Source organism: Dermacentor andersoni, chromosome 3, assembly GCF_023375885.2.
Source record: "Dermacentor andersoni chromosome 3, qqDerAnde1_hic_scaffold, whole genome shotgun sequence".
NCBI classification, from domain to species: domain Eukaryota; kingdom Metazoa; phylum Arthropoda; class Arachnida; order Ixodida; family Ixodidae; genus Dermacentor; species Dermacentor andersoni.
Window position 1 is genome coordinate 193,101,469 of NC_092816.1, and position 15,657 is coordinate 193,117,125.

The window sequence follows — 15,657 nt, forward strand, 5'->3', positions numbered from 1 at the left end:
ACCAGAAATCAGGCATGCAATGTACGCCGATGACATCACTATCTGGACCACCACTGGTTCCGAAGGAGAGAAACAAGACACCCTTCAGCAAGCGACCGACGTCGTCCAGCAATATGCAAAAACAAGGGGTCTACGGTGCTCCCCCGAGAAGGCGGAACTAGTGGTCGCTCGACAGAAATCACGAAGAAAACTCAATGAAATGCCCCACATCGCACTTACCCTCGACGGCAAACCGTTAACCGCGTCCGCATTCTCGGCCTCCACATACAACAGGACGGCGGAGGCAAATACACCATCCAACGTCTAAAGCAGACCACCTTTCCAGTCATGCGAATGGTGAGCCGCATCACCGCCAAACAATACGGATTAAAAGAAGGCGACATAACACAACTCGTCCAGGCCCTGATCATCAGTCGCATTGCCTGCGCTGCCCCGTACTGACACCTCACTCCCAAGGAGATAGATCAATTAGATGTACTACTTCGGAAAACATACAAGCAAGCGCTCGGCCTACCACCGGGAACAGCGACGCTCAAGCTTGAAGCCCTAGGAGTCCATAATACAATAAGAGAAATTATAGACGCCCACCTCACAAGCCAACGAGAACGCCTAGCCCTCAAACCAACACGAAGAACAGTCCTAGCGCGCCTAGGCTATCCCACACACGGCAAAGGCCACGAACAAGCAATGCATCTGGCCCCCAACTTCTGGGAACACATCAAGGTAGCCCCTATCCCGAGAAGCATGCACCCGGGACATCATGCCGGTCGTTGCAAAATTCGCGCAAAGACTTTAGAGATAAAATATGGCTGTCTCCCCACCGCACTATACACAGATGCCGCGCAGTACCCCCAAAAAGAAGCCATGACGGCCAGCGTTGTCGAGCATAACCTTCAAGAGGTCGTTTCGATGACGGTCCGCACTGCCAGCGCCCTTGTAGCGGAGGAGACAGCCATCGCCTTGGCAATCACCTCTAGTCTGACCAACGAGTACGTAACAATTATTACTGACTCCCAGGCAGCTTGCCGTAGCTAAGCGAGAGGGAGAATATCTTCGATCGCCCACCGACTCTTCAAAGAAGCCTCCCAATTTCCGGACGTCGAATTAGTATGGACTTCAGGACACGAGTCGCTCCGTGGAAATCAGCGTGCGCACGCTGTAGCCCGATCTTAAGCCTCCCGGGCGCCACAAGAAGGGGTACGGCCACATCTATGGAGCCCATACATTTACAATACGACGCCATACTACAACACCACAGATTGAAAAGACGACAATACCCGCCTCCACACAAGACCCTCTCACGTGAAGACTCTCTAACATAGCGACAATTACAAACCAATACATACCCCCATTTAAGCAGACTGCACGCAATACACCCTACACTATACTTATACAAATGTCCCATTCGTAACGACTACGCCTCCCTATATCACTCCACATGGGGGTCCCCAACGTCAAGGCCGCCCCGCAAATACCCAACCCCACACCCGAGCAATGGGAGGCCGTGCTGACAAGTTCGGACCCTCGTAACCAGCAACAACCGGTGCGGCTGGCCCGGGAGACAGCAAGAGCCGCAGGAGACCTGGACTAAGGGCGCCTCCCGCACAAGCAGAAATACAACTGCTTGTCCTTTCTTTTTTTTTAAATAAATGTTTCTCCTTTTCCTCCTCCTCCAACGCTAGGCAACATTTGGAGCAGCGCTTCAGCTACCACTTTGGTTTCTATTGTTGGCAAATCCACAGCACCAGCATACCGTGTAGCAAAATCCACCATCGTGAGAATATATTTGTTCCCGCTCTCAGAACAAGGCTTCAACGACACCATGACATCGATTCCGACCCTTTGGAACGGGGTCTCAATAATAGGCATGTGGCCCAGAGGGGCCCGTGGGACAAGGCCCCATTTTGGGATGGTTCTCTGATATATATCCCACTACTTGACAAATCTCTTTGTGTCTTCACTGATGCCTGGCCAGTAGAACTCGGCGGTCACTTTCTTTGTCTGTAGTCCTTTAAGTTCTCTGGTGACCCGCAAGGAGACCATGTCCTAGCTTCATCACTGTCGATATATAGGGTCTGGGTACCACCAGCTATTTTACTTCTTTTGCTGATGAAAATTTATGTTTTCTGTAAGGTATACCTTTTTCGACTATAAATTCGGACACATGTCCAGCATGGGAGGGAAAATGTTTTCCCAATCCGTCAAGGCACTTTCGAAGCGTACCATCTTGCATAAACTTTCTGCGGTCCGGTTGGCTCATATTTGGCAAAGGCACAGCAAAGGAATCATTGATTCCTTCTGACTGTATTGCACAGGCCACTTCAGAAGGCTGATAAGGCATACAGGTTTGTCTTGACTGACGGGCTTCATCTTCATACTGGAGAGGTTCTTGTGCCTCCTCCTTTTTCCTGACCGACAGTTCTTCATGTAGAAACTTCGGACTTCCCTCACAGAACGGCTGCCTTCCAATCCAGTTGTCTATCAGAGATAACCCTTCGATATTTGCAAGGACGGGATCGTACAAGGGGACATTCATACATTTGGCAACGACCTTTCCTGAGAAGAACGGTTTGTCGACCTCAATTCCTGCCTCTGGAAGGTATTGCACGGTTCTGCCCAGAAGGAACACAGGATTGCACTTACGAGTAAAATTCTCACTTCGTACACCATCTTTGCGGACTATCACCGTGTTGCAGCCTGTATCTCGAAGAACACTAATGAGTCTATCTCCCATTCGTCCCCTCCTCACCGGTAAGTTACCGATAGATGTGCTCTGTTTCCCGAAAACTGCATTCACGAGCGGAATTTTTTCTCCCGTTTCCAGCGTGACACATGCATCCCCATCTTGAGGGTTTATCACGCAGGAGGCTTGAGCGGCCCCGCTCCTGCTCTGCGGACAGTGGTCAGTGCAGTGGCCAAATCGTCCACATTTTCCACAGCTCGATTAATTATTAGGTTTGGTATGGCGACGGCAATCCGTCGCACTATGTCGTAGTATGTCGCACAAATCCCATTTCTTTGTACACCGAAATTCACACTTCCTTCCGGGAGGTTTATCTTCTGTGCCGCTACAAACCTTCTCATCGGTGCCGGAAGCTTGCCTAGGACCTAAGATTCTTTGTCCGTGTGTGTCTAGGAAATTTTCTGTTGTACCTACTACTTCTTTAAGCGAAAAACATTTCCTTTCTTTGATGACAACAACCAAACCCTTGTGGCAGCGATTCGCGTACTACTCTATTATAATCTTCTCTCTCAGAGCCTCCAATGACATCTCCGTTTTGGATGTTTCAATCCACCTGTCGAAGTATCCTGAGAGCCTTGCTGCAAACTGGCGGCTGTTTCTTTATCTTGAGGCATAACTCCTCTAAACCTATCACGGTAGCCTTCACTAGTGTAGCAAGGATACTTCTGTAGAAGGCTCAATTTCAGCTTTTCATAATCTAAGCACTCCTCTGGGGACATTCGCCCTATAACAGTTAAAGCGTTCCCCGAAAGGCAAATACTAAAAGCAGAAGCCAATTTTTCTTTAGGCCACGCCTGAGCGGTAGCGACACGCTCGAATCTTTGAATGTAGGCGTCTAAGTCATCCCTTTTTCATTAAACAGTAGAATAAGCTTGTGAGGGGTGATTAAGTTTTGGGGCGGCGCTGCCACCTGTTCGTCAGCCACGGCAGCTGCACTAGACCGAGGTCGTAGCGCGCGAAGCTTTTCAAGGCGCAACTTTTTCTGTAAAACCTCGCGCTCTAACTTGACCCTACGGTTATCGCCTTCACGTGCCTGCGCTCTCTCGTCACGTGCTTTCTTTGCTTCCTCCTCGGCCCATACCCTAAGGTCTGCGCCTTTCAAACCGAGCGTTTCATCCACTGCAATTAATTTATCCATGCCCATTTTCTGTGCAGCACTCAGCTACGATCCCTGACTCTGCTGCTCCGACTTCCTTAATAACTCAGAGAGGAAGTCTCCGTCGCGGACGCCATTGTTAAGATGTGGTTCGGGGCGCAGGTTTAAAACTCTGGGTGTCAGAGACGCCTCCGAGGGCAGCAAGGAACGAACGGCAACAATCGCCGCACACAAGAGCTTATTAAAACATCCAAAAGAAAAGTAGGTATAGGGCATGGGGGCCAGCAAGGTCAGCGTCCCTATACAGCGTGCATCGCCACTACCTCCTCGCACTCACACTTTGGGGTTGCGTCGCTCGGACGTCGACTGCCTCCCAAATGTTGACGTCCGACACAAACGCATCTTCCTGGCTCCTCTTCTCATCTCCGTCTCCCTGCCGACGGTGTCTCTTCGCCTTCTCTAGGCTGCCTGAGCCACGCGTTTCTAGCAGATTCGCTGAGCGCTATGTTCGTGTACTTGCCGATTCGTCGGCGTTTTGCTTCTTTATTTTTCTTCACTGCACGTGCAACACTGGCCATTTCGCGCTTCCACGCTCGAGCGCGTCCACAACCACGCGCAACGGTCACTCTCGGGGGTATGCCGTGACACTGGGTCCAGTTTATGGCGCCGGCTCGGCAGGGGTGCTACCTATTTCATCACAGCAGGAAACCAGAAGCTGGCATAGAGCTGCTGCTTGTCAAGAAAATAGGTCCGCTGCAATTATGCAAATAAATTTGCGTATAGGCAAATTGCATCCGGCGGGCATGCTGAATGATCAAATCAGTTGTGTACCGAAAAAGTCGTGACCTGGGCATCTGCTATAGCACGCGGCGTGCCACACGGTATGCCTTAAAGCAGAACTTGCTTCGGTAGGACACAATACCTATTGATGTTCTAATTACTTTTTTTGCTTAAATGCATAAAGGAGCGTTTTCTGACACTCATGAGAGTGTCTAAACCTTTCTTTCCATTTTACGACGTCCTTCGTTGCCGCATTACTTACTATACCGGTCGCGTACTTGCTAATAAGTTTTCTATATTTTTTTTCGGCTGTGAGTCAATAGTTCTTCTTCAATAAATATTTAAATACTGTCGCAAACCATTTACTTCATTTCAAATCCCTCGATAACTTCTAGAAATCAATTTTACTCTGTTCACTTCAGAACTTGTCGCGCCCATGTCACCCTGCACAGCTGAATTTGTAGTTTTCCCGTGAGCCTCCAATTGGAGGCGTGCCACTGAACATTGGTTGCTATCAAGTCCTGATTGTACCACTGACATGAAGCAACAACTGAATTTCCAAATTTAAGCACTGGAACCGCTGCGCGTTTCCATATACCCCGGAGCGCCTCGTACCTATTGTATACCCACAACGCTGCGTGTTTTATTATGACCCTATTTCCCGTGCCCTTTACTATATTTTTTTCTGTTTTCATACATATATTGCTTACTTTGATCCATACACCAATGTAGTTGTGTTCTTTTACTCGAGCCATATCGTGTCCCTGTATAGACACTGTCTGTTCAGTGTTCTCCTACACTGTTTTCATTCAAAACACGAGGCAGCGCTCGTCTTTTGTTTTACCCCGTCCGTCATCTTTTCCGCGCTGTCACCATTATCAATAGCATAAAACTGTATTTTTCAACGCAACAATTTAACCGTAAACTGTTACCTTTCTGTCCGCAGATATTAGCTTGAATTTGCATATCGCTTTGCTTGTTATCAAGGAACAGAATGTCGTCCGAATAAAACAAACGTGGAACTGCTGCTCTGCTCTCGCACCCTTCAGCTTGTATGAGCAATTAACCCCGCTTTTGATTCAATCTAGCGCCCTTTCCATCATTACCACACACGTCAAAAACAGCAATGGTGATAAAGGGCACCGCTGTCTCAGACCCTTGTTGATATCAACTTTCTCCTTTCTCCTCATCCCTTCCCATACAACGCAAACTGTAATTTCTAAGTAAATCTCCATCAAAAGCTGTATATAGTTGTTGCCTTAGCCTTCCCCTTCTAGAATGCCCCACAAAAGGTTGCGGTCCACAGTCTCGTTAGTGCCTAAAAATCCACATGTAACGGCATCCTTTCTTCTCAGGATATTTCAGCTCGCTGAGTGAGAACAAACCAGTTATCATCCAGGCGCCTACAGATTCTGAAGCTACTCTGAAGTTCTCCCGATTTGACATTATGTCCTTCAGAAGCTTGCAGTTTTAATTTATTCGCCTGCAATATAAGCCTGCCAATGGTCTATTGACTGAGAGAGAGAGAAAAGAGATGAGAAAGGCAGGGAGGTTAACCGGAAGAGATATATCCAATCTGTTACCCTGCCCTGGGGAACGGGTAAGGCGAGACAGAAAGATCTTAAGAAAATAGTGCACACATATGTCTATTGACTGAATGGTCTATATGGTCCAGGGTCTAAATAAGTGAATTGTATGTTTTCCCCCTACCTTTATAAGGTATCCTGCTTTGCCGTCAACTGTGTGGTATTCGCTTCTGTTGTAAGCTTTTTTTGTACTGCTTTCAACATCGCTTTTTTACTTTTGATCTTAGTATATTAAGCTAACGGGAACGTCGCCTGACCCTGTGGCTGCGCTTCTATATCTGGTTTTTTGCTCATGATCATCTCTTTCGCTAAAACCACCTTGTCTTTGTCCTGAAATGATTCGGCTGTTACTTTTCCAATTTAATTTGATGCTGCGTCGACTTCACGTTTGTTTCCATCTTCGCCTTTTACCAGACGGCGTTGGGAAATTAGCGACGGCAGAGATTTTATCAGGGTCAGGTCGGACACCTTCACGACTAAAAACTTGACCGAACAATTGCAGTTCTTCAAAACCAAAATTAAACTTGTCAGGCTTCAAAGTTAGACCAGCCGACCGTATTGCTTCAATCATATAGGCTGTGGCATTATGACTCCAGTATCCACTGAGCACTTGATAGAGGGTAGAAAAAGAAACGGGCATCAAATTGCTCGAGTTGCAAGAAAGGTTTGTTTATCAGAAAGCAAAACTCGGCCGCATGTGAGCCCCCGTTGCGATCAGGCAAGCAGCAATGTTTCGAATGTTCTGGGTAATAACTGCCTTAATATTGTCATAAAAATCTACTATGAGAAATCGAATAAAGAATTAGAAATGAAAGCGTTACACGAATAATTAAGGCAAGTTTCAGCAGCAGAGAGTGTATTGAAGCATAAAGAAAGCGACTAGCCAGAGTGAAGAGAGAGAGAGAAGTCATAAGGGAAATGCAGGGAAGTGAACCAGGCTGAGCCCTGTAGGTTACCCTCACTGGGAAATGAGGAACGGGGATTGAAATAGGAGAAGGAAGAGAGAAGCTCGCACTTTGCACAGTTACACGGGTAAGAGTTCATCACTGAGTTGGTCACAGCCGGTCATACAGGCTGGTGCATTAAAAAAAAACGCCGCAGCGCATTTGTAGCCTTGTGACTAGCAGATGCATGAGGCCACGGGCCGAGTATCTTCTTCAGTTTAAGCAGTCTGTCATCTCAGTGTCCCAAAGCAGTCCGAAGGGCACTCCTCTAATCATGGTATGTGGGGCAGCCAAATAAGAGTTGTTTGGTGGTTTCCTCAACGCCACATGTGCCGATATTGACAGCGTCCGCCATTCAAATCAGACTAGCCAAAGTCAGGAAAGTAATAAAGTAATGCGAACGCTGGCTTTTAACATGTGTTTCTGTGTGCCGCGTGATGTAGTTTATACCTACGAGAGATCGTATTACATCGCACACTCGCCTAAGAACACAGAGTGTAAAGAAATGTAACGTGCGGATTTGCTCACCGGCTGTGGGTTGCATAATGTAGGGCAAAACAGCCTATTGAAAGGTCCACCGTATGCTGTTAAAAAAAGAAATTCAATTAAAACATAAACACCTTGGTGCTTCACAAGCATGTTTTATTGTGTGCAGCAAACTTACAAAAGCATTTTGTACACATAATTCGATGCTGTGTTGCGTCCTATCTTTTCTTGTTTTGCTCTACATTATTTTTTAAATATTGCTCCTAATAGAGCTTGCGACCGAAAATAGTTTTCTACGAAACGTTGGTCAGGCGCCAGGTTATCAATACATTTATTTGTACGAACTTTCCTTGCTGGCAGTAGGTATCCACTAATATTGCCGCTGTCGCCAATAGTAATTCACATCAACCACAAATCTTGCGCTTTCCACCGGCTGAGGTTTCGTTGCGTCCCTATGGTTAAAGTTCACATCATTCCTTCTGGGCTCTGTTGGGTGGGTATGCGCTAGTGCTATGAGAAGCCTGCCGCATCGAAGGAGTGACAATGTTTAACGTACTATGACGCTTAGCGATTTTCCTTTTTTGCACGTTCTTCTCTTTCTTTCGTAGGGTACTGTGAAATGTAGAGAGTGTAACCCGATGGTGTACTAAGCGTTAACTATTTTGTCGGGTGCACGCCATATTGCGGTTGACCGAATGAGGTCACTGCATCATCGTCACTTATCGCCAGTGTGCTTGAGAGGAGCCTCTCAATTTTGCTTATGCAACCTCTCAGCGTCGTAATGAATGTTAACTCGATGCTCAGAAGCTTCAGCTATACCGATTGTGTTGGTGTCACTGTTTACGTCTGTGCAGGACTACTTGCAACTAGTTGGGCATACATCGTCATTTCAAGGTTAAACGTCTCTGGCGCGCTATCTCCACGAAAAAAAGGATATCCTTGCGAAGCTAAGAGATTCTAGAAAATCATTTCGCCCAGTTAGCTGACCACATAAGGTATGAGCAGAAGCGACGAGACTGTGGAGCACTGCCTTTGAATGTAATTAGCTTTCTTTGGCTACTTCAGGCATAGAGCCTGCCTGCCTATCTATCTATCTATCTATCTATCTATCTATCTATCTATCTATCTATCTATCTATCTATCTATCTATCTATCTATCTATCTATCTATCTATCTATCTATCTATCTATCTATAATCATCATCATCATCATCATCATCATCAATAAAGCTTTGTCATCCAACTCTCCTCATGTCGTCGTCGTCACACCATCGTTGTCCTACATTCGCTCTTATACCGTCATCATGATGTCACGTGGTCGTTCCGTTATCGTCACTCCAGTTTCGTCATCCGGCTGTCGTCACTCTGTCGCCGTCATGCCCTTGCCATACAGGTGCCATGAATTCGCTGTTATACCGTTATCGTAATCGCATCGTGGTTGTCGCGACAGTAAGAGAACCTAGACAATCATTCTGCCCTGCCAGCTGGCCACATCAGTTATTATGAGGCACGATGAGACAACGGAGCGAAGTTCTTTAATGAGATTGTTATTCTTTGTCTACTTTAGACGTTTTGAGCCTATCTATCTATCTATCTATCTATCTATCTATCTATCTATCTATCTATCTATCTATCTATCTATCTATCTATCTATCTATCTATCTATCTATCTATCTATCTATCTATCTATCTATCTATCTATCTATCTATCTATCCTATCTATCTATCTATCTATCTGCTTAGGCTGAGGTAGTGCCCCCATCGTCTACCAGTTTAAGCCAATAGGCATGTTCTCCTGGTCGCGATGCCGTCGTGGTCATTCCGTGGTTGTCATCTGTGATTCTCGTCATGCCGTCGTGGTCATGCTTTCTTACACCGACCCAGAGCCAGATTTTGTCGTGACACACCCGTCCACACGCCGTCAATTAGCCATCGTCATCACTTCATGCCACTGTCTACATGCCATCATCGCTATACTGCCTTCGTCGTTTTGCTAACGTCATTTCTTCTTCCTCATTCTATCGTAGTCATGGTGTTATCACTGAATCGTGATTGTGCCGCCGTGGCCATACCATTTCCATCATTTCCTCGTCGTCATAAAGTCGTTGTCGTCACGCCGTCATGGTGGCACCATCGTTGCGATCCCATCCTCCTCATGCCTTCGTCGCCATGCTTTTGCCGTTACAGCATTGTTATCATTTCAGAATTGTCATACACTTTTCGCCAGGTCTCCGTCATACGACCTCTGTCATTTAATCGACATCATTCCTTCTTCGTCATTCCATCGTCGTCATATAGTCGCCGTTATGCAGTCATACCCATGGATGACCTTGAGCAGCGAGTCTGATAAACAAGTATGCCAAGACCAGGGCAGTGATGTCCCCTGTAGCCGAATCAACGGTAGTCTCCGAATCACCACAAAGACTAAACGTAAGCATTACTTTAGGGATGCGGAGTGGTGATACATAGCTTCAGTACTGATCACATTGCCGTAGACAGTCAACATGAAATCGATTTTGTCGTAATATTAAAAATGTCATCTTGCGCCGGCGCGGTGAACCTAGTCGTCTAGCATCTTATGTCACTAGGGGTGCGCTCGTGATGCGGTCGTGGTCATTTCATCCTTATTATTCCAGCTTCGTCATCACATTAGGCTCTCGTCACACCGTCGTTATCACGACTTCTACACCGACCCAGTGACCCACGTTGTCTAACAGGTCGGGCCACTAGGTATGTGTTTGTGCACAAGATGCCTTCGCAGTTGTGGCGTCGTAGTCATTCCAGCTTCATGATCCGACTCTTTCCATACCATCGTCGTCACGCCAACCTAGCGCATTCGCTGTCATACCGTCATTGTAATGCTGTCGTGGTCGTTCTACATACATACATCATCCAACTGCAGTCATGTTGTCACCGTCACGCTAGCGTTGTTGACGTGGTCCAAACGAGATCTCCCTGGCTCGAACTCCGCAGGTCCAGCAGAAGGTAGCTGAATTGGCATCGAAGGATCTCTCCGAGCAATTGCTTTAAACAGCGCAAGCCTGGAATTGAATGTATGGCCTCGATTGCCGCCACACACCCGGGCCTTGGATTGTAAACGCAAGCAACGACACTGAACCGAAAAAATGCCATCGCGCTCAGTCAACAAAGCCATGCTATGACAAATTATCGATACCCTGCAGCTGCTACTGTCTTGTTTAAGTACGCCAGTGGCGCTAACAGCTGCAAAAATTATGGGAGCAATAGACAGTCTCCTAGCTACAGTGCAGTAACATCTACATCTGCCCCCGAGGATAAACCTCCTGTTCTGTGAAGTTTGGACGTAAACGTTGCACAAACATTGTGCTCTTCAACCCTCATCATCGTATCACCATACTACTACTCTAATTCTTCTTCACATCCTATCTATGTGAATTTCCCAAATCTCCTCCCCAGCTTGGAGTAGCAGGCTAGAGGCTCTAGACTAGGGACGACCTATCTGCCTTTCCGTAATTGAAAATATATCTCTTCTTTGTTATGATATCGGAATTATGCTGTCGCCATTCAATCATGATTACGGGGCCCTTGTCATGACATCGTCGTCTATGCGCGAGACAGTGGCTATCATACATCCGTAGTCATACCGTCGTCATTGGGTCGTCGTGGTCGTGCCATTCTTATTCTAGATTCACACCACCGTCATCAGGTCATCGCTATCATATACTCATCGTCATCCCATAGTCCTAATGTACCCGTCGTTACGTTGTCATTGTTACCCCATCGTACTCATTTAAGAATCGTCATCCCATTGTCGCCATACCTTCCTTGTCACAACCCCTTTCTCTTTCTAACGACATCACTAGTTCGTTCACTCGACGTGATCTTCTTAGGTTGTTGTCACTCAATCGTAATTATGCCTCCATTGTCAGGCCATTGTCGCCATTACGTCGTCTTGCATCATGCATCTGTTATCATACCATTGTCGGCATGCCATTGTGGTTGTGCCACGGTCGTCGCTCCAGTTTCGTCACATGACTCTCGCCATGCTGTCGTCCTCGCGTAATCGTCATCGCGCTGCCCTAGTCATGCACGATTTACCATGCAGTCATCGTAACGCCATTGTTCTTATATATTGATCGCTATCACATTGTCATCACACGATTTCCATGCTACTGTCGCCATTGCGTCATCGTCGTTAGTCTTTATTATGCATTAGATTCCATACTGACGTCGGGACGCTATGGCGGTCGTTGCATCGTCATTCAAAATTCGACATGCGACTCTGGTCATGTCATCGTCGTCATACCACTGTTGTCACGCCGACCTAAACGCTGTTTATTTATTATCGTCTTCCCTTCTGTACCGTCCTCCAATTCTCGTCGTGCCGTCGCCATACTACCTTTATTGACCTATCAACGTGATTACGCCTTCGTCATCTCATTGTGATGTTACTGTCGTCAATAAATCGTGATTACAACACCATTGTCATGTATTCGTCGTCATTGCATCGTCCTGAGACAGTCGTTCTGTTGCCATGCATCAGTTGTCATGCCGTCGCCATAATTCAGACGTGTCCGTACCATCGTCGTCATACAATCACCGTCATGACAGTGTCCTCATGTCGTCGTCATGCTGTCGTCATTGTACCTTGGTCTAATTTAAGAATCGTCGTGTCATTGTAGTCATGCCATCCTCGTTTTAACATCTTTGTGGTTCCATCGATGTCATTCCTACTTCATCGTTGCATGGTCGTCACTGCGTCGGCGTCATAGAGTCGCCGCCATGCAGCCGTGTTCATGGGCGACCTTATTAGGTGAGTGCCATAACAAAGTGGGGCGATACCGGAGTATGTGGTATATAGCCGAAGAAATGAGTCGCCGAATGATCACTGCCTATGTTAAATAAATGCGGCTCCTGAAATAAGGCATCTCGCTACATTACTCTGATAGTAATCGCAATACCGTCATAGGTATCGTGAGATCAGTTCTGCCGTAATTTATTTTCTCTTGTCTTCTTGACGTGGGATAACTTGGCCTTATGCCTTTTCTGTACAAGAGTTGCTCATGCCCAACGCACCGTAAAGCCTCTCTTCAACATTCTATGTGAGGGTGGCGAAGACGATCGCCTCTAGAACCTGTGAGACGAGCAGACAGTGCGAAATGTGTTTGCGCGATAACCTTCTTGCGGACGAGATTACTTCTGCGTGTATTTTGTCTACAGCGTGCATCCGCTTATTGGACAAAGCGTATATATAGCTTATTGTGCCATGAAATAAGTACCTACCACCCACCTTTCCCTGTATCTCCCACTTCCCCTTTCCCCAGTGACGAGTAGCAGGCTAGAGACACGCTTCTCCAGGCTGGCCCCTCCTCCCTTCTCTTCATTAAAATCTACTCGGACTCCTGTACGTAGTTCGACATGTGTTTTCTGTGAATAGAACGTTGTGCATTTGGGCGCTCGTAATGTGTGATTTCTTTAGTCTCTGTCGTGCGCGCTTCCCTTAAACTTGAACCAGCTCCAACAAGCCCAATTTTCCGTTATTTTACTTCAATGATATCTCCATGTCCCGAGTGTCGTGCTCAAGCTTCAACATTGTACGTGTGCGATTTATAAATGCAACTTGAATGCCATTTCAAAGTGCAATCGGAGAGAGGCGGAAAATATGTGCATGCAGTCGACATCACGGCTGATGCCATGTTTTTCTGAGTGGGCTATCCATCACAAGTGCAGGGTATGCATAAATCACCACGTTAAAGGCATCACTCTGCAGTGATTTATTGTGTTCATTTGGTGCGGCGATTGATCATGTTTGACACTGAAAATTTTCGGCCGCCCTGCCTTTTCCTCATTGCGCCATCCTCATCTTCTAAAACCGGTTGCACTGCCATCATAGGCCTCGCCGTTCCTCGTAGTGCGCAAGAATTAGAGTTATACGTGAAGAATAAATCCGCCGATACATAATATACAAAGAAAACCGACTATGGCATCCAAGTATATCCCCCATAGCAGAAATAGCAAGGAAAGCTTTTGCTTTGTGGTAATATTGGCAGGTACTTGTAAGACTCAACTTGTTGCTTCTGCATTGTATCTCGATAGTAGGATGCCGGCCACCGCTTTCTGGCGCCTTATAAACGCGTATCGTAACTGTGCTCATGCTCTGGCACGATGTAAGTGTCGCCTGTGTAAGCAACTCCTTTTTCCCGTCCTTTCAGGAGTAGAGCGAAAGCTCGGCGTAGCACATGGGAAAGCTTTAGAATAACGATATTTATATAGTTTAAATAATATTGACGAAATGTGAAGTTGCCATTCGGAGCCGTCATAAATTAATGCCCTCAGAAGCTTTTACTGTAGTGCACAACAGTGCCGCTGTACAGACGAGGTCGAACGGTATTATTGCACAAGAGGCAAACCTGCACCTATCGAGAGCAATGCCAATGTGCCTACAACTTTCTCCAGCTGTTTAAAAGAAATTCACTTCGTACGCTAGTCTGAGCAGCTGCGATTTCATATCTGTGAACATCAAATCAAATTCAATCAATATTTTTTACCAGTCTCGCAAGCCAGTGACTGGCCGTCACTTACGTACTTGTGGCAGGCCACGCGTTTTTATGGGGTCCTTAAGTACGGTGAGAGTTATAACTCAGAAACGTGTTACAGTATCAGCCTTTGAACGATGGTGTTCATGCGCATGTAACAGATGCCTGGGAATAGTCTGCAATCACACTAACATCCTCAAAAGAGGACAAGAAACACGTTTTGCGGCTTCGTGGCTCCAGTGTCTTCCTGCTGACCACAAAGTCACGGATTACATCCTCAGCAGTGGTGGTCACATTATCTTACAGCTTGGAGGGGGAAATGCCTGTGTATTTAGATTTTCGCCAACGTTAAAAAGCAACAGTTTAGGATGACGCGGCTCGCTGAGGTCCCTGTTATATATTCCGAAAACCTTCACGAAGCGGTGGTTGCGATGTTGCAGCGCGGTGGTGTCCTGATTGGCGTTTCTGTCTCGCCATTCGAGCTACGCAATCGGCACAGGGTCTATTATGTTGTTCGGTTAGTCAGAGAAGATGACGCAGTGCTCCTACGTGTAAAGCTCTAATCTAGAGGCCACTAACAGTGAGAGGACTCACTGCGAAACTGTGTAATTGGAACGGTAAACTTAAACAATATAATCAAAAGCGCGAACAGTAGTACAAAGTTGTCCAGCGCACTTACCATGTGTGGCAAATACCACCAGGCCTGCGAAAACACAAAGCCGGCTCATGTTATTGGCGCGTTCTGTTGAAATTCCTCATGAAGTGGTCTACCGCAAGGAAAGAAAAGGAAAGAAAATTTCCAAACTGGTCAAACTCGCGGCTTGAAATGTAGCAGTTGTCCTCTGGGTAAACGTAAGTAAGGGGGCGGAGCTCCAGTTCTGCACCTGTGAGAGTTAGTCATTGTGCTGCGGCACATGAGGATATCGATCATTGTTTCCTATTGTTATAGAAGCCCGCGTGAATCTAGACACGTTTTGATTACCTGTTCATTGCACAATAAGAAGCTATGGCGACCCGCGGCGCTTCAGGTGCGGGAACCATAGAGTTTTATATTGCTGTATATAGAGGGAAATCTGGCGCTGCGATCATTCAACTATCATGGGAATGATGGGAAGTACAGGCTACGGATTGGTATTCTGTTGGCTGGCGAACTAGTCTAGAGGTATTTTTTGGCAGTATGGTCTCGGTCCAATCGGAGCGAGACCGCAGTGGGGCATCCGCAGTGGGACAGTGCACCGCAAAGCTCTCTGCCTTTGTTCTGTTGCTCGAAATGGCGATAGCGCGCTGGACCAGCAGCTAGGCCGATTTTAGTGGCCCGGTGTGGTGTGTAAGCCCTCACAAGAAAGTGCCGACATCGTAAACTCTAAAAGAACATGTCTTGACTGTTTTGACTTTGGTTTGTTAAGTGTGTTAGGTTGGCCCTGTACCGTTACATGCTTTATCAAACTTCATAAGAGCAAAAAGAAGGCACAACTGATACAACACATAGTTGGGCTTCTAGTGGCTTG

The 15,657-nt window shown here is 46.7% G+C and overlaps 1 protein-coding gene across 1 annotated transcript in view; it reads right to left on the bottom strand.

Moving 5' to 3' along the window:
• LOC126524402 (uncharacterized) overlaps positions 1-14,983 on the bottom strand; it is an 89,925-nt gene extending 74,942 nt beyond the window's left edge. Inside the window, exons 1-2 of the mRNA XM_050172725.2 lie at positions 14,829-14,983; positions 7,678-7,733 (exon numbers count right to left, since the gene is read on the bottom strand). Coding sequence (XP_050028682.1) covers positions 7,678-7,733; positions 14,829-14,877 — 105 coding nt within the window. The 5' untranslated portion in view covers positions 14,878-14,983. The remainder of the gene's footprint in view (positions 1-7,677; positions 7,734-14,828) is intronic.
• Between the last annotated feature and the right edge of the window lie 674 nt (positions 14,984-15,657).